The following is a 25,329-nucleotide window of genomic DNA, read 5'->3' on the forward strand; positions in this document are numbered from 1 at the left end:
ATTTTTGTCTTTTAAATTTTTTTTCTTCAATTTTTCGTGAAATTTTGATCATTTTTTGACTTTTTGCAATGAAAAATTGAAAAAATTGCTCAATTAAAGTCTTTTTGATGAATTTTGTTCTAAATTTAGGCCAAAATTGCTTAAAAACCATCAACGAAAGTCACCTGTTGAGCAAAACCCGGCATGAAATTAATTTTTTCTTCAATTTTTGTTCTTCAAATTAAAAAAATCCTTTATTTCAAGTGAACAATAAGTTATGACGACACTTTTTCTGGCTTTACTTTTTCTTTCCGGCATCTTTTCCAGCAGATAAACCAGCGCCAGCGTTAAATCTACAAAGAAATTTCACGTTAAAAGTCATGTAAGCAGTTTTTCGTGCAGCAAATTGAGCCTTACTTGAAGAAAATAATATCGCCGTCTTGCACAACGTAATTTCTGCCTTGTTGTCGGTACTTGCCGGCTGCTCTGACAGCAGATTCGGATCCTTCCTCCTTGAAATCCGCATAATGCATGACTTCAGCCATGATAAAGCCTTTTTCGAAGTCGGTATGGATGCGCCCGGCAGCTTGCGGAGCCTTTGTTCCTTCCTGGATGGTCCATGCTTTGACTTCGTCTTCGCCGCATGTGAAGAAATATTCTAAAATTTTTTCAAAAAAATTTTAATTTCATGATTTTTTGGGAGAAATTGAATTTTTTTACCTAAATGCAATGCCTTGTAACCGGAAACGATAATTTTTTCCAACATACTTGTACATTTTTCGTCTTCTTGGTACTTTTTGCGCTCGTCATCTGTTTCCATATCAGCTAATTTCAGCTCAAATGCCCCCGAGAACGGAATAATTTGCGCCCCTGGATCGTTCGCATCAACCCATTCCTTGATCTTGACGAGCCACTTGTTCTTTTTGCGCTTAAAGTCGTTCTCCGATAAGTTGACGAGATAAATAACTGGCTTTGCTGTGAGGAACAAATACTTGTTCAGGATTTCAATCTGCAAAAAAAATTTTTTTTCTATAAAATTCTTTAAAAAATTTTTTAAAAAAATCTTACGTCATGAGCATTCCAATCTCCGAAGCGGATGTGCTTCTTCTCCTCGACTAAATGATGTTTAATTTTTAATAAAGAGTCCTGTTGAAGACAAAAATAAAATAGAGACATTTAAGTTAATTGTTGGTAGTGATTAAAAATTAATCAATCAATCAAATCACAGCGATGGAAGAGAAAAAGAGGTAAATGTCGATGAAAAAATAATGATGGGAACAATTGTTTCATAGGAGCATAGGAAACAATGTAATTTCACGTAATTATGTCGAATTATAAATTTATATTGGGGATTCTTTCTTTTTCGTTCGTAGGAGTTTCCGACGTTATCATTGCGTCGGTTGATGGAAAAAAAATTATTCAGTGTCGTGAAAATAGATTTTAAGGGTATTTTAAGTTTTATGAGCCCACAAAAAAAATTCTTTAAATTTATAAATTTTTAAGATATTTATAAAAAAAAATAATGAAAAATTTAATTTTTGAATAAAAATTTACAAAAAAAAAAAAAAAATAATAATTTTTAATGAAAATTAATTTTTTTTATATTAATTTATTTTTTTCTTTGAATTTTTTAATTATAAAAAAATAATAATGAAAAATTTTAATAAAAATTTACGAAAAAAAATTTTTATATTAATTAAAAAAAATTAAAAAATTTTGCTTTATTTTCAATTAAAAATATTTTTTTCTTTAAAGTTCTTCTTTAATAAAAATATTGAAATTTAAAAAAAAAATTTACGCAAAAAATTTAAAATATCAATTGAAATTCAATTATATTAAATTTTAATTAAATAATTTTTTTTTTAAATTTTATTTATTAAAATTTAATTAATTAATTAATTTAAATAATTTTTTGTGATTTTGTCAATATTCAATGAATATTCTGTTCATTTTGAAAAAAAAAATTGTTTGTGAGTTTAAAATTTTTTTCTTTCTTTAATTTTCATAATTAAATTTAATTTTTTTTTTATTTTTAATTTTTTAAACTTTTTATTTTTAATTTTCGTCAAAATTAATATTTAAGGAAACTTTATAAATAAATGAAATTTTTATAGAATTAGAATTATTTTTTTTAATTTTTTATTTATTTAATTTAATTTATTTAGTTTCATTTTAATTAAAAAAGGTAAAAAGTTCTAATGATTAAAAAAAAAAAAATTCTGATGGAATTTTAATTTAAAAAAAAATTTACTAAATTTTCTTACTTTTTATCAAAATATTACAAAATAAATCGTAAAATTTTCAATAATTTTAAAATTTTCAAAAAAAATCTTCAAATCAATAAAAATATTTTTTAAAAAATTATAGAAAATAATTTTTTCCTTCCTTAAAAATTCAATAAATTCCATCCCTGAACGATATCATGAAAAAATAAAAAAAAAATATAAAAACTGAAAGAGTTGATTCACAATTTGATATTAAAAAACAAATATGTGGTGAATTCGTTGAATAATTAACGAAAGCATGTGCGTTATTTCATCGGTCTGGATAATTTTTTCCCGATGAATGATTGATTTGATTCCATGCGGTCTAGAAAATATAAAAATTTAAAGAAATGGGTTGAAATTTCTTTACGTGACGTATAAGTCAAAACTTAAAAAAAAAATCTTTTTCATCAATCAACTGAAGAAATGATGAAACTGCACTTTTTACCGCATTTCAATTTTTTTTGATCAAATCATTTTTCTGCTCATCCAACAACAATCATTAACACCTTTTTGTGTGATTTTTTGTTGTAATCACGCAACATCGATAAAAATCGACAAATAATAACAAATAATTTCTCAACAACAGATATTGAATTTCAATAAAATTTTACATTCGATTAAAAAAATTTGTGATTATTAAATAATTTGAATTGTAATAATAGAAAAAAATGCAAATCATTGAATTTTCATTCAATGAAACTCACAGGTGGCCTCAGTTATGTTTGACAGAAACAAGGCACATGCTGCACTCCGATCGAAAGGTCTTAAAGATCGCGTTTGAATGACGAATCGAACACGAAAAAAAAATTATTGTGACTTTTGATGTCAGAAAAGTCATTAATCTTCGTGGTAAGGTGTGTTACTCACATATTCCGGTTTCAATTTCTTGTCTCTGCCAACTTGCTTCTCGACTTTTTCGAAATTTTTCATGAGCATTTCCTCGTCCTTCAAACGGAGCTCTTCCGAAATCGTGTCCAAGTCACGTACGGGATTCACTTCGCCATCGACGTGAATGACGTCGGCATCGTCGAAGGCACGACACAAGTGGAAAATGCCGTCGCAAGCGCTGATGTGAGACAAAAAGGCATTTCCGAGTCCCTGACCTTCGGCAGCTCCCTTCACGAGACCAGCGATATCGACGACGTTCAAGTAAGCAGGAACTTTGCTGCAAAAAATTAAAAAAAAAATTAAAATTAATAGAAAGTTACATTGTTGTGATTTTTTTTTCTTTTGAGAAGCGATTCGAGTGAATTCATAATTTTTTTTAATATTTTTTTTTATTTATGTTTCCCGAGAAAAAAAAATGTAAGTAACAATTAAACTCATTTAATGTAAATATCATATCAAACTCGCATCTAACATGCACTCATTTAATTAATTGCCCAACAATTAACCAAGAGACGAACAAGTCGACGCCCTTTGCAGCTACCTAGCTAGCATTTTTTGCCGAGAGCACCGAAAATATTTTTTAATCGACGACATTTCCCCCGCGCACCGGCCTATTAAATAATTACGAGCGAGCAAAACGCATAAAAAAATATTTTTTTTTATTATTACGATTCGTTCTCCGCATTATAATTGCCCGCAATTATTTATTTAAATTGATTATCATTACTATAACGCTCCATTATTACACCATTTTGCGAAAGGAATACGTGAACAGCCATTTTTATTTTATTCGGAGCCTAGTTATGCGCTACCGTACAAAAATCCAACAAACAACGAAAAAAAAACACGAAAATGGCATCAGTCAAGAAAAAAAAATATATGCGGTTTTGCAAGTTGCTTATTTGTTCGTTCGTTTTTGTGTTTCGTGCACGCTACAGAAGGTGCGGAGGAAAAAAATGCACTGCAGGTGTATAAGCAATGTGCATGAAAAATGTAAATTTGTTTCCAATTCATTGCATTCGTGTTATTATTATTTATTATCATTATTATTATGTGTATTTGCAATTGCTACTACAACTGTAATCTTTATAATTGTAACGTAATTGTTCTCTTTTTGTGTTGTTGTTGCTTTTCTGTGGGCCTGGGTTTGTGGTTTTTAACCCATAATGGACAAGGAAAGGGTTGAAAAGTTGATTTTTTGGTGAATTTTGAAGAGTTTTTTTTAACAAAAAATTATTTGAAAATTGTTTTTGGTGAAAATTTTAGTAAAAAAATTGTTTTTAACGTTGAAATAGCTTAAAAATTAATTTTTTGTAGAAATTAATTTTGAATTTTCATAAATTTACTTTATTTTTTGGAAAATTTTGAGTATATTTAGCATATCTTAATGTTTTCTAAAGAAACATTAAAAAAATAGACTACTGATATATTTTTTTCCAAAGTTCTCTTTATTTATGGCTATATATAATTAAATTATTATAAAAAACAAAAATATGGAAAAAATATTTTTTATAAAAAATTATAAGGCAATTATGGAAAACTAACTTATTCCAAATTTCTGATTTTACAGAAAAAATTATTTTTTTAAATTTATTAAATTTAAAAATATGTTTCTATTAAAATAATTTTAATTAATTAATTTAATTAATAAATTTTTAATTTTAATTTTAATTAATTAATTAAAATTAAAAGTAAGAAATAATATTTTTACAATTGTTAAACGCAGTATTTTACAATATTTTAATATTTTTATAAAATTATTTTATGGAAAATTTATAAATTCTTTAGAAAAATTATGAAAACTGAATAATTTTTAAACAAAATTATAATTATAGATAATAAATTATAGATGAATATTTTTTTTCATTTCTTTCTTAGAATTCAAAATAATTTTTTAATAAGGAAAAATCCACGCAAAGGTCGAAATTTTCATCTTTTTGTGAATAAAACCCTGAAAATTTATCATAAAGTTAACTTGAAGTTATTTTTTTTTTAAATAAAAAAATGTTTTCATTGACAAAATTACTAAAATAATATTAAAATAAATTTTTGCGATATTTTATTGCAATTTTGCTATTCAGAAAAATTATAAAAATTGATATTGAAAGGTTTGGCAAAAAATAAATAATTTTTAAAAATTAATTTCTGTCCTACAAAATTTTAATTCTTAATTTTAAATTTTGAACTTTTTTTCCCAAAAACTTTTTTTCAAAATGGGGGGGGGGCAAAATCCTTGAAAAAATATGAAAAAAAACCAAAAAACTATCTATTTTGATGAAATTTTAACTTTTTTTTTTATTTTAAATTTTTAAAAAAAAATTTGGAGCGGCCTTAATTATTTAAAAAAAAAAAAAATTTTATTTTTAATAATTAATTTAAGAAAAAATAAAAAAATAATTATTTTAAAAAATGAGATATTTTAGGTATATTTTAGATGATAAAATTATTTTTTATGGATTTTTATACATATTCATGTTGAGATTCGATGTGTTCTGTGAATTTAAAAACAAAAAAAAAATATTTTTTCACTGAATTTTTTTTTTTTCATTATTTGACGTTTAAAGTTATCTTCAAGTAAAAATTGATTCTGAAATCTCAACATGGACTGAAATCTTGAATTATTTAGGTCTTTTCAAACACTTTTTATTCCGAATAGACCAATAAATAACGAAAATTCAATATTCAGGAGGCTTTTGAAGGCTTAGTATATTAAAGTTCCTCTGATGAAGTTCGTTGTACAAAGTTTTTTTTTTCAATAAAGCCAAGAATCGACATCTAACTTATTATATATGAAAATTTTATCATTTTTGATCACTTCAGAAAATTTTTAGATTGAAACTCTTCTCGCTGGAAGTTACAGAATCTCCCAAAAAGCAAAAAAAATAAAAATTATTGAAAAAAAATTAATAAATTTTCGCTTCTCAGTCCTCAACAAGTTAATGTCCATTCGTAATACTCCGTTTCTTGCTTTGTTTTGTTGAATTGCAAACAGCAGCAAACGCACATAAAACTTTTATTCCATTAATGAGCATGGTAAATGACTGCAATTGTTGGTGCATTGCGTGCGTAGTTTGACATTGACTTAGCATTTTCTCCATATTTCTGTTCAATTTCATTCCGCAATAAAAAGAATTTCTGTCAGACTTTGCTCGGTAGCTCGCTTTGCTGATAAACAATTTAAAAGTTATGCTTTGATTGCGATTTCATGATCGATCTACGAACAACAATGTATTTATCGAGCACTTTATCGCCATTTATTCGTACATCGTTAAAAAAAAAGTGAAGAACTCCACGAGGAACTTAAATTATGCAAATTTTGTTTTTGTGAAAAAAAAAAACACAAAAAGAATGAAAAAAAACCAAAGTCGAGTTTAGTCGAGTTAAGTTTTGTTAAAGTTGAAAACTGAGTCGAGTCGAGACTTCAAGAGACCAATTTATGGTAATTTACTGCAGCGCGGTAATTTTTTTTTTCAGCAATTTTGTAATTATATTTTTTTATCGTATCTTTTTTGATATTATTATTTTTTTTTTCGTCGTCGTCGTCGTATGTAAAGAAGGCAGGTTTTTTGACCAGTAAATATTCATAATGTTAAATAATAATAACAAAATTGCATTCCAGAGACCTGCCTTAAAATATGCAAAAATGAAGAGAAAATTGCGGTAAGCTGGTAGAACCTAGAATTATTTTTTTTTATCAACATTGGAGTTTTGTTCAAGTTTTTTTTTGTGTTTTGTAACATATCCGTCTGAGACAGTGATGGGATTTTTTTACTTTAAATATATTTTTTTATAAAAAGTTAGAAACATTTTAAGAGCATACCTTGCTGGCTTGAAATATTGGACCAAATAGTCGTAACGGGCATCAGGAACAGCAACTCTGAAAATAAATTTAAAATCAAAAGTTATGTTTTATTGAATTTTGGATGAGTTTTTCATTAAATTTTGAATCAAAATTGAAATTTTTTGATAATTTAAAAAAAATTTTTTTCTTAAAAAAATAAAATTTTATTAATAAAAATTAATAATTTGTTAATTTTATTAATTAATTAATTTATTTTAATTTGAAATTCAATTAATAAAAAATTATTTTATTTATTTTAAATAATTTTTTTATTTAAAATTTGATAATTTTTAAATTTATTTTTTTTAATAAAAAAAATTAGAATTAAATGGAAAAAAATTATTAAAAAAAAAATATATTATTATTTCAAATATTTTTTTTAACTTAAAATTTAAAAATTAATTTTTTTTCATTTGAGCCAAAAAAAATATTTATTATAAAAAAATTTAATTAAAAATTTAAAAAAAATATTATTATTTATAAATTAAATAAAATAATAATTTTTAATAATAAATAAATAAATTTAAATCAAATGTATTTATTTTATTAAAAAAATCCAGTAATTTAAAAAAAAAATAAATTTTAAGCTCAAACATCAAATTATATTATTTATATTTATTTATTATATTAAAATTATTATTTTAATTAATTAAATAAAATAAATTAATTAATAAATTATTAAAAATATTAATTTATAATTAAATTAATTATTAATTAATTAAACTTTAAAAAAAAAAAAAAATTTTTTTATGAAAAAAAAAAATTTAAATGAAAAAAAAACAACTAGACTAACTGACGACTACAATAAAATTCCGATAAAATAATTCCGACTAAACTAAATAAAAAATACAGTTTCAACATTTGTTTCCCAAGAAACTCCCCAAAATTAAAAGTAACGATCGCATCATTAAAAATAATAACAACAACAAAGAAAAACAACTCTATCATCATCGTAATTATTTAAATATTTTTTTTTTATTTTTTGAAGAATTTGAGAAATTAGGACTCTAATAATCACTGAAATTATATTTTGTTTTATTTTCTCTCGTGTACGTGTCGATAAAAATATGATTAGGAACCAAAAAGTATATGGAGCTTAAAATTAATTCAAAATCAACTAAATTATTATAATTGAACGTTATTTCTCATAATCACATAATAACACTGTATTTTGGGCATAAATCCTGCAATAATCCACGAATAACGGTGTCGATGTGATTTTTATTGGAAAAATAATTCGTCGTCGTCTATTATTATGATTTATTGCGGTTTTTTTGTGATTTTCAGAAAACACTTAAAACACGGTCATTTACATACCTGGCGGAATTGGGATCGATTGTGCAGAAAGGAAAGTTTTCCGCGGGAGCCGATTGCTTCGTCAAAACGTTGAAAAATGTACTTTTGCCAACGTTCGGGACTCCAACTATAAATAACACACAGGCAGTCAGGTACCTCTATAGAAAGTTATTTTTATAAACATTACCGATTCCAATTTGTAAATTTGTTCCAATGCGCCCGATGAGCGGCTTGACTTCCGGAAGGGCAACTTTTTTTGGAGGCATTTTATTCGCTAAAATGACACAAAAACACAACAGATGGTTATTAATTCCCTTTTTTGGGTGAAAAGTTGTTGCTGTTTGCGAATACAAAAAGTTTTACGTGTAAATTTCATGAACTTTTCAAATGAATTTCTTGGTTGTTTTAACAGTTCATGAGGATTTTTGATGAGATTTACCTAGATATACACTGGATCTACTGCGGAAACCGTACTTTTGAGGATTTCTAACACTTTATTATACAAAAATAGCGGTAGAAATTGCAGAAAAAGTAAGAAACCGGGAACACGTTGAGTTGACGTATTTTGGTGCTGTCATCCATCGAAAATGGAACGAATGTAAGCAGAAAATTTTTGAAATTCGGATAGAATGGCGGTTAATGTTAAATAGCAAATAAATTTAAATTTGAATTTAGAGCTTCAGGAATCTATTGAAGGTAAATTTTCTTAAATTTTTATATTTCAAAATATAAAGGAGATCAGGTAAGTGTTGAAAATTTATGTAAATAGTTTTTGCATTCAATACAAATATTTGAATTAACGGAAGAAGTCGCCTGAAAGTTGATTAATTTTTAGATCTGGAAGGAAAACGTAGAATAAAAACAGATATATTATAAATTTTCATTGTTATTCGTCAAAAATAAGAAAAAAATAATTTAAAATTTAAAACTAATTTTCAAAATTTTTAATTAATTAGATTTGTTTTTAAATTTAATTAATTTTAGTTTTAGAAAAAAAAAATAGAAGAATTCATGGTTTGAAATCTGCTAAAAATTTCAAAATTAACTTAGTAACTTATTCGTCAAGTATTAAAAAATTTAAAGTTTAAGACATATTTTAAATTCATAAAAAAATATTAATTTTAATATTTATAAAATTTATCAAAAAATTTTAAATTTTAAAAAAGTCGTTGGAAATTTATTGAAATTATTTTTTTATAGAATTTTTTTTCCAAATATTCATTAAAATGTTTTAAAATACTCAATATTTTTAATTCTTTTATTTTTTTTTAATATTTTAGCTTATTTAACGTGCAAAAAAAAATTAAAGACATCAGGGTCGAGAATACTTTAAGTCAAAAAAAAAAAAACTAAAACCTTTTGCTTAAGTAAAAGTAAAAGCCAATTACTTATGTTAAAGTTTTAAGTCAAATATGTCAAAATCAAAAGCTATTTTTTTCCAAAAATCTCAATTTTTTCATAGAAATTTATTCGAAATCCGAAAAATTTTTGAATTTTGGAAAAATTAAACTTTTAATTTTGACTTAATTGACTCAAGTAAAAATTTTTAGTTTTTTTTTTGCTGAAAGTACATTCAACCCTGATATTTTTCATCTTTTACAGCACATTATAGCTCATTTTATTTTTTTTATATTAATTTGTTTTAGAAGTTGAAAACTTCGAACGATACATTTTTTAATATTATTTTTTTTTATTTTTTATATTTTTTTTAATATTTTTTTTTATACATTTTTTAATATTAAATATTAAATAATAAAATAATATTAAATAATAAAATAAAAGAATTTAAAATTTTTGAGTATTTTAAGACATTTTAGATATTTAAATAAACTTTGAACAAGTTTTTCATTAATTTCATCCTCATAACTTTTTGAGTTAAAAAAAAAATATTTGCTAAAATTCACATTTTTCAGAACAAAATAAATATTTTGGTAAACAATTTCTGATTTGTATCAAAACAATTCGAATTATATCGAATTTACAATTAAAATGCATCAATCAACAATTTCTCCCGTAAACAAATTTGCATCTTCTTCAATTAGCCATAATTTGTCAATGAATTCACTTACTCTCCAATTTGGTATTATTTCGAGCCCATCTACCTCAAAAGTGAATAATTACTGCCTGAAATAAATTTTCTCAAAAACAAGGATTAATTAATAAGGTTGCCTTCAACGCATTAAAATAAATGGAAAGCAATCAAAACATTGACAACAATTTTCATTAATTTCGCATTTAATTTCATTAAAGGTTGTCTCCGCAATTAAAAACTTCCCTGACTGCAAAAAAAAATTGTATAATGAAAAGTGTTGCGAATTACAATGGGACCCAATTACACAGACGAAAAGTTAATAATAATTGTTTTTGCATAAAAGGAACGATGGAAGTTGATAAACCTTTTATAAAATAATAATAAGTGGCATGCATGTGTATCATAATAATAAAAATCTCCAAACAGCTACTGGAATTAAGTAAAATACAAGAACGCGTCAAAACATGTAATTTATTGTAAGGAAAGTTAAATAAGTCGATTATTACAGCGCAAGTTCTCGTCGTCGAACAAAAAATTCGTGTTTCTCTGATTATTATATGACGTTTTTTTTTGTGTTAAACATTATTTATTATTATAATATCATTAAATGCACAGAGAAAGAGAACGAGTAAGCAAATTAAAAGCAGTCAATGATCAAAAAAATTGTTCGAATTGAATTCTTATTGGATACAATGTTCATTTATTTAATATATGGCAGACCCCGCCTGTTCACTTCATTCACTGCATATATTAAGTTTTGTTATTTTTGCTTGCTTACACACATCATCGTCCAGCGCGCTGATAATAAATGCATAACACGCAACGCTCGTCGTACAAACACCGACACGAAACAAACATTATTATTTTTTTTTCAACCTTACATAAGTCCAATACAGATAAAATATAATTGTTAATAAAATGGGGAGCTTCTGTTTTACTCTTTTTTTTTCGCTGTTGTTAGGTATATTTAGCGAAAAAAAGCATAGTGACTGAAAAAATAATGGCGGAAATGTTTAATAACGTTAGAGAGAGGCAAAAAGTTCATAATAATTTAATATAATTTGCATTTAATGGACGACGACGTTCTTATTGGAATCGAAAAACGTTCACTCATTAAATAATTGAGAGAAAAAAAAATTACAAATCATATCAACAGGATATTGCAGATGTTCGCATCTTATGAACTCACTTCGATTTTTTAACGTAATTTCATTAGAAAATTGTCATTGAAAAGTTGTAAAAAAGGGGCACCCATTCCAAGTTAATCATAGGTTACAAATTAAATATTATATGTATAAAAATATGAGCATGGTGCGTTATTGAATTCCCCTAAATAAAGATTTTTTCGTGAGTTTGACTCATGCTAGCTCAAATTTGTCAATAATGGAGTCGTGGTGAGGTATTTAGCTCGTGACGCGATGTTTTTTGTCGTAATGAATTATAATGGCATTAATGTTTGTAAATAATTTATTGGAAACATTCGCCATGGGTGCAGAATTTCGGCGCAATTTTTAAAGGATTCGTTTTTTTTTGTCGAAAAAGTTTCAGAAGGATTTACTGAAATTTTGAAAATTGTATGAATTAACGAATTTTATTTTTTACGAGTTGAAAAAATCTTGTGAAATTTTTATTTCTTCTCATTGAATCATGTCAAATTTATGTTTAAAAAAATTATTTTTCAGAAACTTCCACTTTTTTTTAGGAAAATAATTTTTTAAACATTAATTCGACCTGATTCAATAGAAAGAAGTAAAAAGTACCTTGAATTAGCAAAGCAAATTTGAATTGTAGTATATGTTTGTTACATAACCCGTTTGTGTACCGAGTCATTGCTTAGTTTAAGAGAAATTATTGCCAATTCTTCATATGCTGGACAAACATATAAACACAATGTACTAAAAATTACAAAAAAGACTTTTTCTAAATTTTGCGTTTCCGATGTACAGGAGCCATTTAAAGATGTAAGCGAAAAAAATTGATTAAAAAAAATTTAAGTCAAAATCCTCTTATTATGAGGGCTCAAATACCGATTTTTCAAAATTAAGCTAGATCACGGTTCTCCGTCTCAAAATGAAGGTTTTGATGTTAGAAACAACTTTTGTTTTGGACTTTTTCTAAATTTTGCGTTTTCGATGTACAGGAGCCATTTAAAGATGTAAGCGAAAAAAATTGATTAAAAAAAATTTAAGTCAAAATCCTCTTATTATGAGGGCTCACATACCGATTTTTCAAAATTAAGCTAGATCACGGTTCTCCGTCTCAAAATGAAGGTTTTGATGTTAGAAACAACTTTTGTTTTGGACTTTTTCTAAATTTTGCGTTTTCGATGTACAGGAGCCATTTAAAGATGTAAGCGAAAAAAATTGATTAAAAAAAATTTAAGTCAAAATCCTCTTATTATGAGGGCTCACATACCGATTTTTCAAAATTAAGCTAGATCACGGTTCTCCGTCTCAAAATGAAGGTTTTGATGTTAGAAACAACTTTTGTTTTGGACTTTTTCTAAATTTTGCGTTTTCGATGTACAGGAGCCATTTAAAGATGTAAGCGAAAAAAATTGATTAAAAAAAATTTAAGTCAAAATCCTCTTATTATGAGGGCTCACATACCGATTTTTCAAAATTAAGCTAGATCACGGTTCTCCGTCTCAAAATGAAGGTTTTGATGTTAGAAACAACTTTTGTTTTGGACTTTTTCTAAATTTTGCGTTTTCGATGTACAGGAGCCATTTAAAGATGTAAGCGAAAAAAATTGATTAAAAAAAATTTAAGTCAAAATCCTCTTATTATGAGGGCTCACATACCGATTTTTCAAAATTAAGCTAGATCACGGTTCTCCGTCTCAAAATGAAGGTTTCCATGTTAGAAACAACTTTTGTTTTGGACTTTTTCTAAATTTTGCGTTTTCGATGTACAGGAGCCATTTAAAGATGTAAGCGAAAAAAATTGATTAAAAAAAAATTAAGTCAAAATCCTTTTATTATGAGGGTTCACATACCGATTTTTCAAAATTTTTTCAACTTTTGTAGATCACGGTTCTCCAGCTCAAATTGAAGGTTTTGGCATTAGAAACAACTTTTGTTTTGGACTTTTTCCAAATTTTGCGTTTCCGATGTACAGGAGCCATTTAAAGATGTTAGCGAAAAAAATTGATTAAAAAAATTTAAGTCAAAATCCTTTTATTATGAGGGCTCATGTACCCATTTTTCAAAATTTTTTCAACTTTTGTAGATCACGGTTCTCCAGCTCAAATTGAAGGTTTTGGCATTAGAAACAACTTTTGTTTTGGACTTTTTCTAAATTTTGCGTTTTCGATGTACAGGCGAAAAAAGAAATTTTTGAAATTTTTTTTGAAAAAAAAAAAAAATTGAAAAAAAAAACAAATTTTGAAAAAAAAATTTTTTTGAAGGGCCCCTGATTTTTTTGTTCAAGTCGGGAGATTCTTTGCCTCAATTCGAATTCTTTGGAATGTTTACTGTCGTTTAGCACCTTACCGCCTTTGATTCTGACAATTTTTCGATGTTTTTAGGCCGGCGTTTCACAAAATGGGCCCTTTTTGTGCGGTAAAAACAAAGTAGTATATGGAACATATACTACAATTAAAAAGAATCTATAAAAATTGCAGATTTGAAAGATTCTTAACTTGACATAGCTTAATGGCTATTCGACTGAATAAAAAAATATTCTACTCCAATTTCATATGTTTACATGGAAAAGTAACAGTCAAGTTTTCATGAAGATCAGTGAAAATAACTTATTCAGCTTAAATTTCTCAGAACACGTAGAAACGTGAAAATATCAGAAAAAAGTTATCGACATAGACATCGAGTTCTCGTTTCTCTTCGAGTTCAAATCTTTTATTTTTATCAATTTTCAATAATCTGTCATTAAACCCTGACGCCTTCCGAAGTCTTATAAAAAGCCTTCTTTATAAAGACTGAAGAGGTTACAAACTATCATTCCTACTAATTTTTTAAGATGATGTTAAGCTTTTTCGTTTAGATGTTCTTTGTTTTGTCATTTAGAGCGACGAAAAATTGGATTTCACATACATTTTCAAGTTCTCTAAAAATATTTGAGGAACATCTAAAATCGCTTCTTCTTCAAAGGCTGAAAAGTTGTTAATCTTTCTGTCAAGTATTCCGGGAGCAGATCATTCTTGGCTTTGTCGATAAGTTTCAGAGCGTTAAAGTAAACTCTTTGCTTCACGTCAAGTAACTTCGCGTCGTTCAACTTACCTTCAGATGATTTTTTTCAATTCTCCTTTAGGAACTTCGTGATGATCGAGTCGTCATTTTTAAACAATTTTCAACAGATTTTCTGCTGGTACTGCAAAATTCGATGAAAACTCCTACATTTTTTAAAAATAAATTTTAAAATTAATCGATCAAAAAAATCAGAAGGACAAAAATACCGCTTAAGGGTCTGCCATAAAATTTTTTACCGTAGTAGACTAATTGATTGATTAAAAACACTCAATTCATCATCGCTAAACGCCTGTCTTCCCCGTTTTTCTGCCCTCACTCAATTGGGAGGCATGGCAGACGTAACGCGTGTGCAAACCCGCCTCGAAAATTTAGCAGTGCGCCGAAAGATCATGAGAAAAAATCTCAAATCGAATGAAATCCGTGTAAACACTAATAATTATAATTTGATTATCATACGATTTTTAATATTTATTTTCGAAAAAGGGTGTGAAACGGTTATTACTAAATACTAAATGAAAGCGAAAGAAAAAAAAAGGAAACGTGTCTGCCTGCCCATCCTTACCTTAGAAGAGTGCATAGAAGTAGTGTTGTCTCTCGATGACGACAAAACTAGTTGGCGCCCATTTTGAATGGCATTTAAAAGGTATTTTATGAGAGTTTGAGGTGAGATGAGGGTTCGAATTCTCTACTACTGCGACAGACATCTGTTTTTATTGAAGAAAAGGCGGTTGTGTATCCGATTTGTGCACCCTTTTATAATTCTCATCATTCATTCATTTTTTGCTCTATTAATAAATTCCATTTTTTTCCTTCTCTTATAGGTGCCATTATTAATATTATAACTGTTAATATTTTTAGAAAGTATTTATGAAGAGCGGTTATGGACTATTAGTATCGCGTTTGAGTGAAAAAAAAACGTATAAAAATGCATAAAATAGATTTACCATCTGCTATACCCACGAATTGTAGTTTAATGGATGTGATGATGATGTTTATATGCATTTTATAGGATGTCCCAATTTCACGGTGCATTTAGAGGTGAAGGTATCGAGTAACGAACAAGGATGTGACATCCTATATGAAAACGCTACTGTGCTGGAAATCTACATCAAAAGAGTAGGAGGAGTCGCCGTTTTTTTGTTATAGTTATTTAATTTTTATTTTAGTGAAAAACTAACGAAGTTCGTCACGTGCCCGGAAGATGCAAATTTGCCGAACAAAGTACGGTAATAACAGAGTGCGACATTATTAGCTTAGGCAGATGACAGGATGCATTTTTGCAGCAGGATCATGATCCCGATCAAAAATGTGGATTTTTGCAACGTTAACGCATTGTTTCCTTCCGGAGCGGCTTCGATGTTGTGCAGGATGATTCGTTCATCGATCGCGGGATAGACAATTTTGTGTTTGGCGATGTACTTTTCGAGAGATGCGATGTCTGTGGTTTCAAGAGAGTCAGATTTTTCACTTTGGAAGTTGGTTTTGAAGAAATCTTCGGTTGTGATGACACTATAAGTTCCTTTGTCTGTGATTTCGATGGAAGATTCGGTTTCGAATGACATGAGTTGGGCGGAGGTTAAGCGTTTTCCTGTTTCAACAGAAAGATCGAATTCGAAAAAGCCGCCAGAGACTTGTAAAAAGTCGGGAGAACCATCTTTTTGGGTGTATCTACAATGAAATATTCGAGAAATTTTCAACTTTTAAAATTTTGAAGGTAAATTTCATTAAAAAGTTAATTTGAAAGTTTTTTTAGGTTATGTTATGTTATTTTTAGGTTATGTTAGATTTGACAAGATCATCATGGCGATTTCCAAAAAGTTCTGTTTTTATCCAGAAACTTTGTTAAACTAAATTTTATGATCTTGTCAAATCTAACATAACCTAAAAATAACATAACATAACCTAAAAATAACATAATATAACCTAAAAAAAGTTTCAAATGAACTTTTTAATGAAATTTACCTTCAAAATTTTAAAAGTTGAAAATTTCTTGAAGATTGAACTTTTTAATAAAATTTTTGAGCTTAAATTTCATTAAAAATTTCAATGAATTTTTTTTAGGTTATGTTAAGATCAACAAGATCAAGATAACGATCTCTGAAGCGTCTTATTTTCATCAAGAAACATTTTCAAAAGCAAATTCGGTAAAAAACTTACTTTTCAACACTTTTTTCCAAAACATCTCTAATGAGTTTTCCTTTCAGCTCTTTAATGATCACCAAATCCGATTGTTTAGAAAATCCATTCGCCAAATCCTTCTCCGTCAATTCAGTTCCTTGTTCAATAACTCCCTTAAAATTCTTCCCTTGTAACAAAACGAGTACATTTTCGCCCGTCGAATGATCCTCTAAATACCCGTATCGAACAGAATCTGCGACTAAATTCCCAAAATTACATTCAGCCTTTTTACATGTCTCTCCGTCAAGTTCAACCTTCAATTAAAAATGATCAATCACTCTAAAATGACTGACTTGAGTGATAAATTAATAAAAAAACAAATCACTTACAGCAGTTGTGCCAATTGTTCCGTTTTCCGCATCAATTGACGACGATAATGGCAAACTTATCACCGAGGCATCAGTTAGCCCGAAAATCAGCAAGGTAAGTAAAAAGATTTGCATGATGTTACTTCTCGCAGGAATTCACGTCAACTGATCAACAAATTACACAAACAAGCGTCGATTACTCTTGAAACCTTATCACAGCGAAAGATAAAATTTATCAGCGGCAATAAAAGTTCGTCTTATCTCCGGCTTATCGAATCTTTGTCTCAATCTCGTTAAAGTTAATACTCGTTTGTATATTTTCGTAGGAATTTTGTCGATAATGTCAAGTTTAAGATAAAAATAGAATTCGCCACATGTCGATAGTTTACGGTATGTTCACATATGGGCAAGACGATCAAATGTCAAGTTACACAAAAAAGAACTCGATGATTAATGATCTTAAAAATACGAGAAATTAACTCCAGAAAATGACAATGGCTTAACACAAAAAAAAACGTAATTTAATGAATATTTTGTTAATGAGCCAAATTTTCGTCTCATATTAACTCTCTCCATGTACGATAACCTTTCATTATCATCTTTCTCTAACAACTACTAATAATAGCTAATGCGGAGCAGAGTTGGAGAGTTCACGTCACGAAAACTGTAATTTGATTATTTTAATTAAATAATGGATTTTGGTTCCTTATTATAATGTCATTATCTATGGTGAACTCAATTTATGATTTTTTAACCCCAACTGAGGCTTGAAATTTTTCAATTCTCCAAATCATCGCAACCAGAAAAAAAATGTAAATAATAATGAATGATTCTTCAAAAAAATGTTGAATGAATTTTTTGTTCGTAGTATAGTTTATCATATCAAGTTACGATTTATTATTTATTGTTCTGTTGTACAAGGTTATAATTAGCTTGAATTTCATCTGTTCATTGATTGAATAATAATGAAATACAAGATTTTTCTTTGTTAATTTTAGGTGACGTCTATTAATGATCTGATGTCAAGAGGAGGAAAGAAGAACAAAGGGCGCCAACTAATTTCTCATGGGCGAAGATTTTAGACTCTTGAATTACTTGACAAATGGAGCACAGAACTCATTTTATTACAAAGGATTAAACGAATACAATTAAATGAAACGAGTAGTAACACTATCGACTGATTTTCGGAAGATTTCAAACGAACAGAAGCTAAAGATGAGTTCCTATAGAATTGATGGAATACAAAATAACAAAACAAGTACCATATCCTTAAAGTGAATTACATGATTAAATACGAACAAGCAATGACGATATACAAAATGAAAAAAGGGCTATTGAGGATAAATCTGTCAATTCCTCTTATTCAGGACCGATATGACCACGACACAAGAAGAAGGTCTAGATTACAAATCCTATTGTCTCGAACAAACTACTCACGAAACAGTGTTTTTCATGAAAGGATAAACTTCTTCAACAGCCTTCCTTCAGAACTTCCTACTTTTCAAATCAAGACTGAAACAAATACTGACAATGATCTGAGGCATGAATTTGATTTTGATTTGAATCTGAGTATTAATTTAAGTTAATTTTAAAATTTTAAGAACTCTATTGTAAAACTAAAATAAGTATAACTTTCACCGATAACAGCAAAATATGAAGTGACGATTTTACTAAAAGGAAAAAAAAATAAATAAAAAAAATATTGAATGAAAACAACTAAATGGGAGAAGCTTTAAAGACCAACCAACAACAGAAGAAAGAAAAATTTAAAGAAACGAAGAACTCTTTTCTCTGAGATCAATTATGATGAATCAAATAGTTGAAGAAGCAACAGAATCCTTCAAAATTATTGAATATATTCTTTTGAAATTCACAAAGAAACCAAGCACCTTTCGAAATCAAAAGAAACCAAAAGTAGCCTTCTATTGATTTTTTTATTATGAATTAGCACACGTTCCCTATGATGAAAGAAACGCAGAACAAAAAGCGCCAAACAATTTTTCTCATGAATCGAACTGGATTGAAAGGAGCTCACACTTCGCACACTCCCGTTAAACAATCACAACATCTGCCGAATAAAAGTTCAGGGCAAATAAATAACGTTGTCGTGTAAAATAAAAAAAAATTAAAGCAAGTAAAAATAATAATTGAAAATATTCCGCACAAAACTTGGTGTGAATGAAACACTTTACAGGCGTGGCAAATAAACTGTCAATGATTTGTTTCTTTTTTTATTGTACTTTTTTTTTATACATGTGCGATTATTACAACTGACACACACAAAAATGATGATAAATAAAGTAACGACAACAATAGGAACTTGGTTATATCATCGTTTATAACATCCAATTGTTATATTTTTATTTTGTGTTGTTAACAAAAATTTCCATTCAACTGAAATTTATATTTATTATCATCATCATCATCCTCATTCGTGTGATAGATAGTCGGATGCTAAATCATGCAATTTATAGAAAAAATAACATAATAAACCAAAAAAACGCAGAAGGTGAAATTTGTGGTTATGCGAGCTATTATTATATTGATGATTGAATGGAAATCCCCATTAAGACAACCTTGCCAATGGTTGTGGATCGCATAACGTTCTGTCTATAAATAACGGTAAATTATCAAATAATAGTTTTTTTGAAGAAAAAAAAATAAGTAAACGAAAGAAAAGGCGTGTCTTTGTATGGTAATAATTTCAAAGGAATCCAATAATGAAGATAAAATGCAAGAAGCTTAGTGATTCTCTATAATTTGCATTAAAAATGCTTTTAAATGTGCATTTCCAGTAACTTCATTCCGGAACATTTTTCTATGCATTGTTTGCTTTCAATGCTTTTTATGTTTGATTGTTGTTTCAAATCGTCCTACTTTTTAATTTTTTCAAGAAATTTTTTTTATAATTATTTCTTTAAAAAAAATAATCAAACAAAAATTGAAGTTGATTTAAATCTTTACCGTAAGTCACTTTCAGCTCCTTAGCTTATTACTTTTTTATGCAAATTTCAACTTTTTTTTAACTTCCTGTTCCTGCCAACCATCATCAACATTTGTCAACGTGCCATTTACAGCGATCCATCAACCGTTGTTCTTTCTCCTCCGCAAGACGATAATGACATTAGACATTACCGACCACAAGATTGTCGTTAACGACATATTTTTGACACAAGTTTTCATAATAAATACTCATCAAATGCCAGTCGACATATGCATGCCGAAGAAGATGATGAGACGTCATTACATGTGTGTGAAAAAACCATATGAAAGGAAAGAAGAAAGGGTTCTGAACATCCTTGAAACAAAAAAATAGTTCATTGTTGAAATTAGCTCATCTGCAACAATAAAAGAACAACAGCCGACTGATATCAAGAAAATTTTTTGAGTTAATAATAATAAAGTAACAGTAAGAAGAAGGTCATCATTACTCAACAAGAACAACGAAAAATTGTAATTACAGTTATTATTGATATATTTGTCGTCGATTATTTGTATTTCTATTTTTTTGTTGGTCTATTTGTTGACCCTTTTTTCATGAGTTTCAAAGCAATGCAATTGTCATGTTCAATAATTGATGAATTTTTTTATGAGGAACTTTTTTAAATTCCCGTTTTTCCTGAGAAATGTTGGAAAAAATATCAAAGAGTTTGTCAATGATGACCATTTAATGATCCCTGTCATCATCGTTGAAACGACGAGCAATTGATTTTTTGCTCGTTTTATCCGGTGGTAATCTCGCTGAAAATTTAATGTTGGTAATAAAATGAAGATAAAAGAAAAGTCGACGTGCGAAACTTGATTTTAAATAAAGTGCATTAAATTTTTAACTAAATTTTAAAAAATAAAATATTATCAAATTTAATTAAAAATTAAAAAAAAATAATAATAAAAATAAAATATAAACTTTAAAAAAATAATTTTGGCAAAATAACTTGAAATTAATTTTTTAAAATATTTTTTTATTATTTTTTTTTAAATATTTTTTAAATTAATTAAAAAATTAAAACTAAATAAAAAAAATTAATTTAATTAATTAAAATTTAATTTATTAATTAATAAATATTAAAAAATTAATTCAAATTTTGAACATAATTTTTAACAATCAATTGAAATTTATTATTAATTATTTATTAATTTTTTATTTATTTTTTTTTATTTTTTTTGTCATAGACGAACAAAATTCCCTTTTTTTCTAAAAAAAAAAACATTTAAAAATGCTTTTAAAAAATTTTCCATGATATCATTTATGATAATGTGCCGTAATGGATTTTTTATTTATTTATTATTATTAAAAGCATTTTATTACGTTCTATATATAATAATAAATTTTTGTCCTTTGGGTGCATATTTTATCTTGAACGACCGTATAAATAATGAGTATCTTTTGGTCTCTTCATCAATTCATAAACACTTTGTAACATCAAGTTATCGTATATAAAAGCAGGACGAAAAAAAAATAAAAAAAACAACGCTTACAATGTAACCCTATTCTGGTCATCATTTTGATTATACACTTAAACGCCATCATTTATTTTTTTTCCTTTTCTCAAAAAATCTATCATTTGGAGCAAATAATACGTAAATTCTTCATACTTTATTAACAATGTTATTTTAATATTATTTAAACTGTAGTCTCATTACAGAAAATAACGACGATGATGATTGTTAAGTATTGTTATTTATTCTTGAAAAGAAGATCAGCTACCGTTTTATACAATTTTCTTTTTATTAAATAATGATAGATTTGTAAGAAAAAACGAAGAATCAAGCATATAATTTATATTGGTTTAGTTTTTTTTTGTTGTATTATGAGCAATTGTTGTAGTAAAGTACTTCATGAGTAAATATGACATACACAAACATAATAATAATAATTATTAACGATTTTTAAACAATGAATGTCTCTTTTTTTCTTGTTATTCAAAGACGTTTACTCAAGCAATACTGTAACAGTTGAATACTTTTGTAAAGTAATCGGACCTCATTAAATGGAGAATAAAATTCATGTCTAGGAATTCAGTTTTATAACGTTCAATGATGAAAAACATGAATTGTTAAATTGCTTTTATTAAATGATAAACATTTTTCATTTTAGGTAATTTTTTCATAAAATTTCTTATTTTTAACTTCTATTTTATTCAAAACTTTAAATATATTTTGTTCAATAAAAAAATTTTAAATTAAATATTTAAAAAAAAAATAAAATTTGTAAATCGCCTTTTTGCTAATTCATTTTTTTTTTCTGTTATTTAATTATTATAATATATTTTTATTATATTTCTTTTATTTAAGGAATTAATTAATTTTTTTAAAAAACATTTTAATTTCTTCATTGTAAATGCATGGAATACTTTTTTTTTATTCTAAAATTTTGAAATTTGTAATTCAAAAATTTTGTTTTCAATTTTTAATAAAAAATATTAATTTCATTAATTTAAATGAAAAATGTTTAAATATAAGTTTCTTTTAAAATATTTTTTTCATAAAATGTCTTATTTTTTTTTAACTTTAATTAATTTATTTATTTTATTTTATTCAATAAAAAATTTAAAATTAGTGATATTGTTTAAAAAAATGAAATTTGCAAATCGCTTCTTCGCTAATTCAACTTTTTTTTTAAATTATATTATATTTATGCATGTAAACTTTTGTTTTCTTCTCAATGAATGAAGCAAATTTCAAAAATTTTCAAATTGCCCTTTAAAAATTTTTCTAAATTGTTTTAAAAAATATTAATTTTATCAATTTAAATAAAAAATGTTCGAATAAATTTCTTTTTAAATATTTTTTTTTTCTAAAATTTGCTTTTTTACCTTTTTTTTATTGATTAATTTTTTTTTATTTTAGAAATTTAAAATTTGTTAATCGCTTTCTGGCTAATTCAACTGTTGTTCAAGCATTTTTTTAAATCTTAAAATAAAAAATTTCAATTCTTTCTTTTTAAATATTTTTTTTCACAAATTTTCTTATTTTTAACTTCTCAATAATTAAAAGCTTTATTTTTTTCTATTAAAAATTTTGAAATTAATGATTTTCATAAAAAAATGAAATTTGTAAATCGCCTTATTGCTAATTCAATTTTTTCCTCATTCTTTAAAAAAAAATTAATTAAATAAAAACAAATAAATTATATTAATTTATTAATTTTTTCACAATAAATGAAGCAAATAAACTTAATAAAATCAGAAAATTTATAATTAAATTAGTACTTTAACAAAATTCCGTTAAAAAAATGACAAAAATAATCTTTACCCAAAAACAAAAGATTCAAATACTGTAAAATCTTAATTACTGTTGGCATAACAAACAAAAACTTTTCTTCTCCAGTGTTGAATTTTAACGTGTTTTCCATTTTATTTTTAATTATTATTATTTTACAAAATTTACTTTAACATTAATTGACGTTATTGAAACTTATTGATGTGTTAAATTTTTAGCGACAAAAATCGAGCCAAAAATTAATTGTTTTATTTAAACACAATTCACAGCATGCGAAAAATACAAATAACAATTGAAATCGATCGAAAAGGGGTACATCGCATGAGCCTGGCATGAGACTCTTTCATAGAAAATTAACACAAAGACATAAAAAAAGCGTCGAACAAAAAAAGTGTATTAAGTTATTGTTATTGTTAATAATATCATTACTTCAGTTTTTATGCGTTTTTTTTATTCATTACAATAAAAAAATATAAACGTATTTTGATTAAATTATAACAAGAAGTCCATTTCATTCCGCAGCGCAGTTATTTAATGGAGTGATACATAAAAAAAAGCAACACGATTATTATTACATTGTTAAATGTGGTTACTTTTATTTACTTTTTTTATGATATTTTTCTCTCACTCATGCATGCCACGTACAATGATAAATAATAATAACAACAAATAAACAACGGAAAAAAATGTCTGGTTTTTATTGTGGTTAAAAATCATTTAATTTATATAAACACTAAAATTATATCAAAATCGTTAAAGTATTTTGTTGTTTTTCACTTTATTTACCACGAAACATGCTCAGCCATTAAAAATTTTTGAAATTTACATAAATTTGTCTTCATTGGTTGACCAAAAAAAAATTCTATTCTGTGTCATTAAAAAAAAATTCTTTTTCCGTACTCTGTGATTATAAATGTTAATCACCGTAAAATAATAGAGTAACTTTTTCGACATATGTTTTTTCTATCTTTCTTGGTTGGTCTAATGGATTTTTAACTGGATCTTATCTTATCTCCCAAATCCGAAAAGTCATCAGGATCAAAAAAAAAAAAAAAATCAACAAATTCGAACAAATCGCATTTCCCTCGATGCAATCAAAACAATTCATTATCATCGTTCAACAATGAATTCAGAGGAAGAAAAAAGATATTATGTCACATTAGCAACAAAAATACAAAAGTCAACGATTGTCTGGATTTATTTATGGTTGTTGTTCCTTTTTGCGTCCCTCCGTTTTCTCATCACTTTTCAAGAGGGTAGATTTAGATTTCGAGAAAAAGTGAACAAGAAGGGAAACATAATTTTTCATGAATCAACGCTTTATTGTCGCGGGAGACTTGTGCAGGATGAAAAAAAAATATCCGGAAAATACGAAACAAAATTTTAAAACCAATACGTAAGTGGATCATTAAATATATTTAAGAGTATTATCAAAAAGGAAGAAAATTGAAATCAAAATAAATACGGGAGGGATTGAATTGAAGCGCAGAAGATGACAATTGTAATAAAGTTAAACAAATTGCATTAAAATAATGTTTTTAGTGGTTTGATTTATGATTTTTATTTGTTGTTGTTGGTTTTTATTAGTGATTTTAATGGAATTCGGGTTTGAATTATTTTTGCATTTTGATGAAATTTTTTTTGAATTTGAATTTTTTTAGGATTTTTAATTTTTTCAGGACTATAATTTTTTTTCTGTGAGTTAAAATTTTTTCCATAAAATTTATAAAAAAAAAATAAATTGAATTTAGAACTTTTTTTTTCTCAGGATTTTTATTTTTTTCGTGACTTTAAATGATTTTTTTTTCTATGAGTTTAAAATTTTTTCATAAAATTTAATAGTTTTTTTTAGAATTTAGAATATTTTTTCTTAAAATTTTTTGTTTAAAAATATTGAAAAAAAAAATTTTTTTTTTCAACTTTGAATTTGAATCTTTGAATTTTTTCAAATTTTCATAAATATTTTTTTTTTTTCAATTTTAATATTTTTTTACTAATTGGATTAGGAATTGCTTTGGGAAATTAATTAAAAAATTATCTCAATGAAATTAAATTTTGGAAAAAATTTAGTTTTCTTCTTTACAAAAATAAAAAAAAATCTTAAAATTAAA

General features: G+C 26.3%; 2 protein-coding genes across 2 annotated transcripts; both read right to left on the minus strand.

The window, feature by feature from the left end:
- Positions 1-205: 205 nt before the first annotated feature.
- Positions 206-8,840, minus strand: LOC134835864 (obg-like ATPase 1). Its single transcript, XM_063850853.1, has 9 exons — positions 8,711-8,840; positions 8,459-8,545; positions 8,293-8,398; positions 6,955-7,011; positions 3,114-3,411; positions 1,048-1,125; positions 700-988; positions 397-637; positions 206-332 (listed from the first exon to the last, which is right to left on the minus strand). The coding sequence occupies exons 2-9, from the start codon at positions 8,535-8,537 to the stop codon at positions 278-280; spliced, it is 1,203 nt and encodes a 400-aa protein (XP_063706923.1). The 5' UTR covers positions 8,538-8,545; positions 8,711-8,840; the 3' UTR covers positions 206-277.
- Positions 8,841-15,442: 6,602 nt separating this feature from the next.
- Positions 15,443-17,176, minus strand: LOC134834618 (protein 5NUC-like). The gene is made up of 3 exons (XM_063849350.1): positions 17,018-17,176; positions 16,668-16,942; positions 15,443-16,178 (listed from the first exon to the last, which is right to left on the minus strand). Exons 1-3 carry the CDS (start codon positions 17,129-17,131, stop codon positions 15,764-15,766), a joined length of 804 nt encoding a protein of 267 aa, XP_063705420.1. The 5' UTR covers positions 17,132-17,176; the 3' UTR covers positions 15,443-15,763.
- Positions 17,177-25,329: the final 8,153 nt, after the last annotated feature.

Source organism: Culicoides brevitarsis, chromosome 3, assembly GCF_036172545.1.
Source record: "Culicoides brevitarsis isolate CSIRO-B50_1 chromosome 3, AGI_CSIRO_Cbre_v1, whole genome shotgun sequence".
In the NCBI taxonomy this organism is placed as follows: Eukaryota; Metazoa; Arthropoda; class Insecta; order Diptera; family Ceratopogonidae; genus Culicoides; species Culicoides brevitarsis.

Excerpts from the sequence above, each read along its gene's own strand:
- LOC134835864 (XM_063850853.1), bottom strand. The coding sequence starts at position 8,537 with ATGCCTCCAAAAAAAGTTGCCCTTCCGGAAGTCAAGCCGCTCATCGGG. Across the intron at positions 638-699 it reads TTACAAGGCATTGCATTTAG|AATATTTCTTCACATGCGGC; the intron begins GTAAAAAAATTC and ends AAAAAATTTTAG. Across the intron at positions 333-396 it reads GGCGATATTATTTTCTTCAA|ATTTAACGCTGGCGCTGGTT; the intron begins GTAAGGCTCAAT and ends ATTTCTTTGTAG.
- LOC134834618 (XM_063849350.1), bottom strand. The coding sequence starts at position 17,131 with ATGCAAATCTTTTTACTTACCTTGCTGATTTTCGGGCTAACTGATGCC. Across the intron at positions 16,943-17,017 it reads GAACAATTGGCACAACTGCT|GTTGAACTTGACGGAGAGAC; the intron begins GTAAGTGATTTG and ends TTTTAATTGAAG. Across the intron at positions 16,179-16,667 it reads TTGGAAAAAAGTGTTGAAAA|ATACACCCAAAAAGATGGTT; the intron begins GTAAGTTTTTTA and ends ATTTCATTGTAG.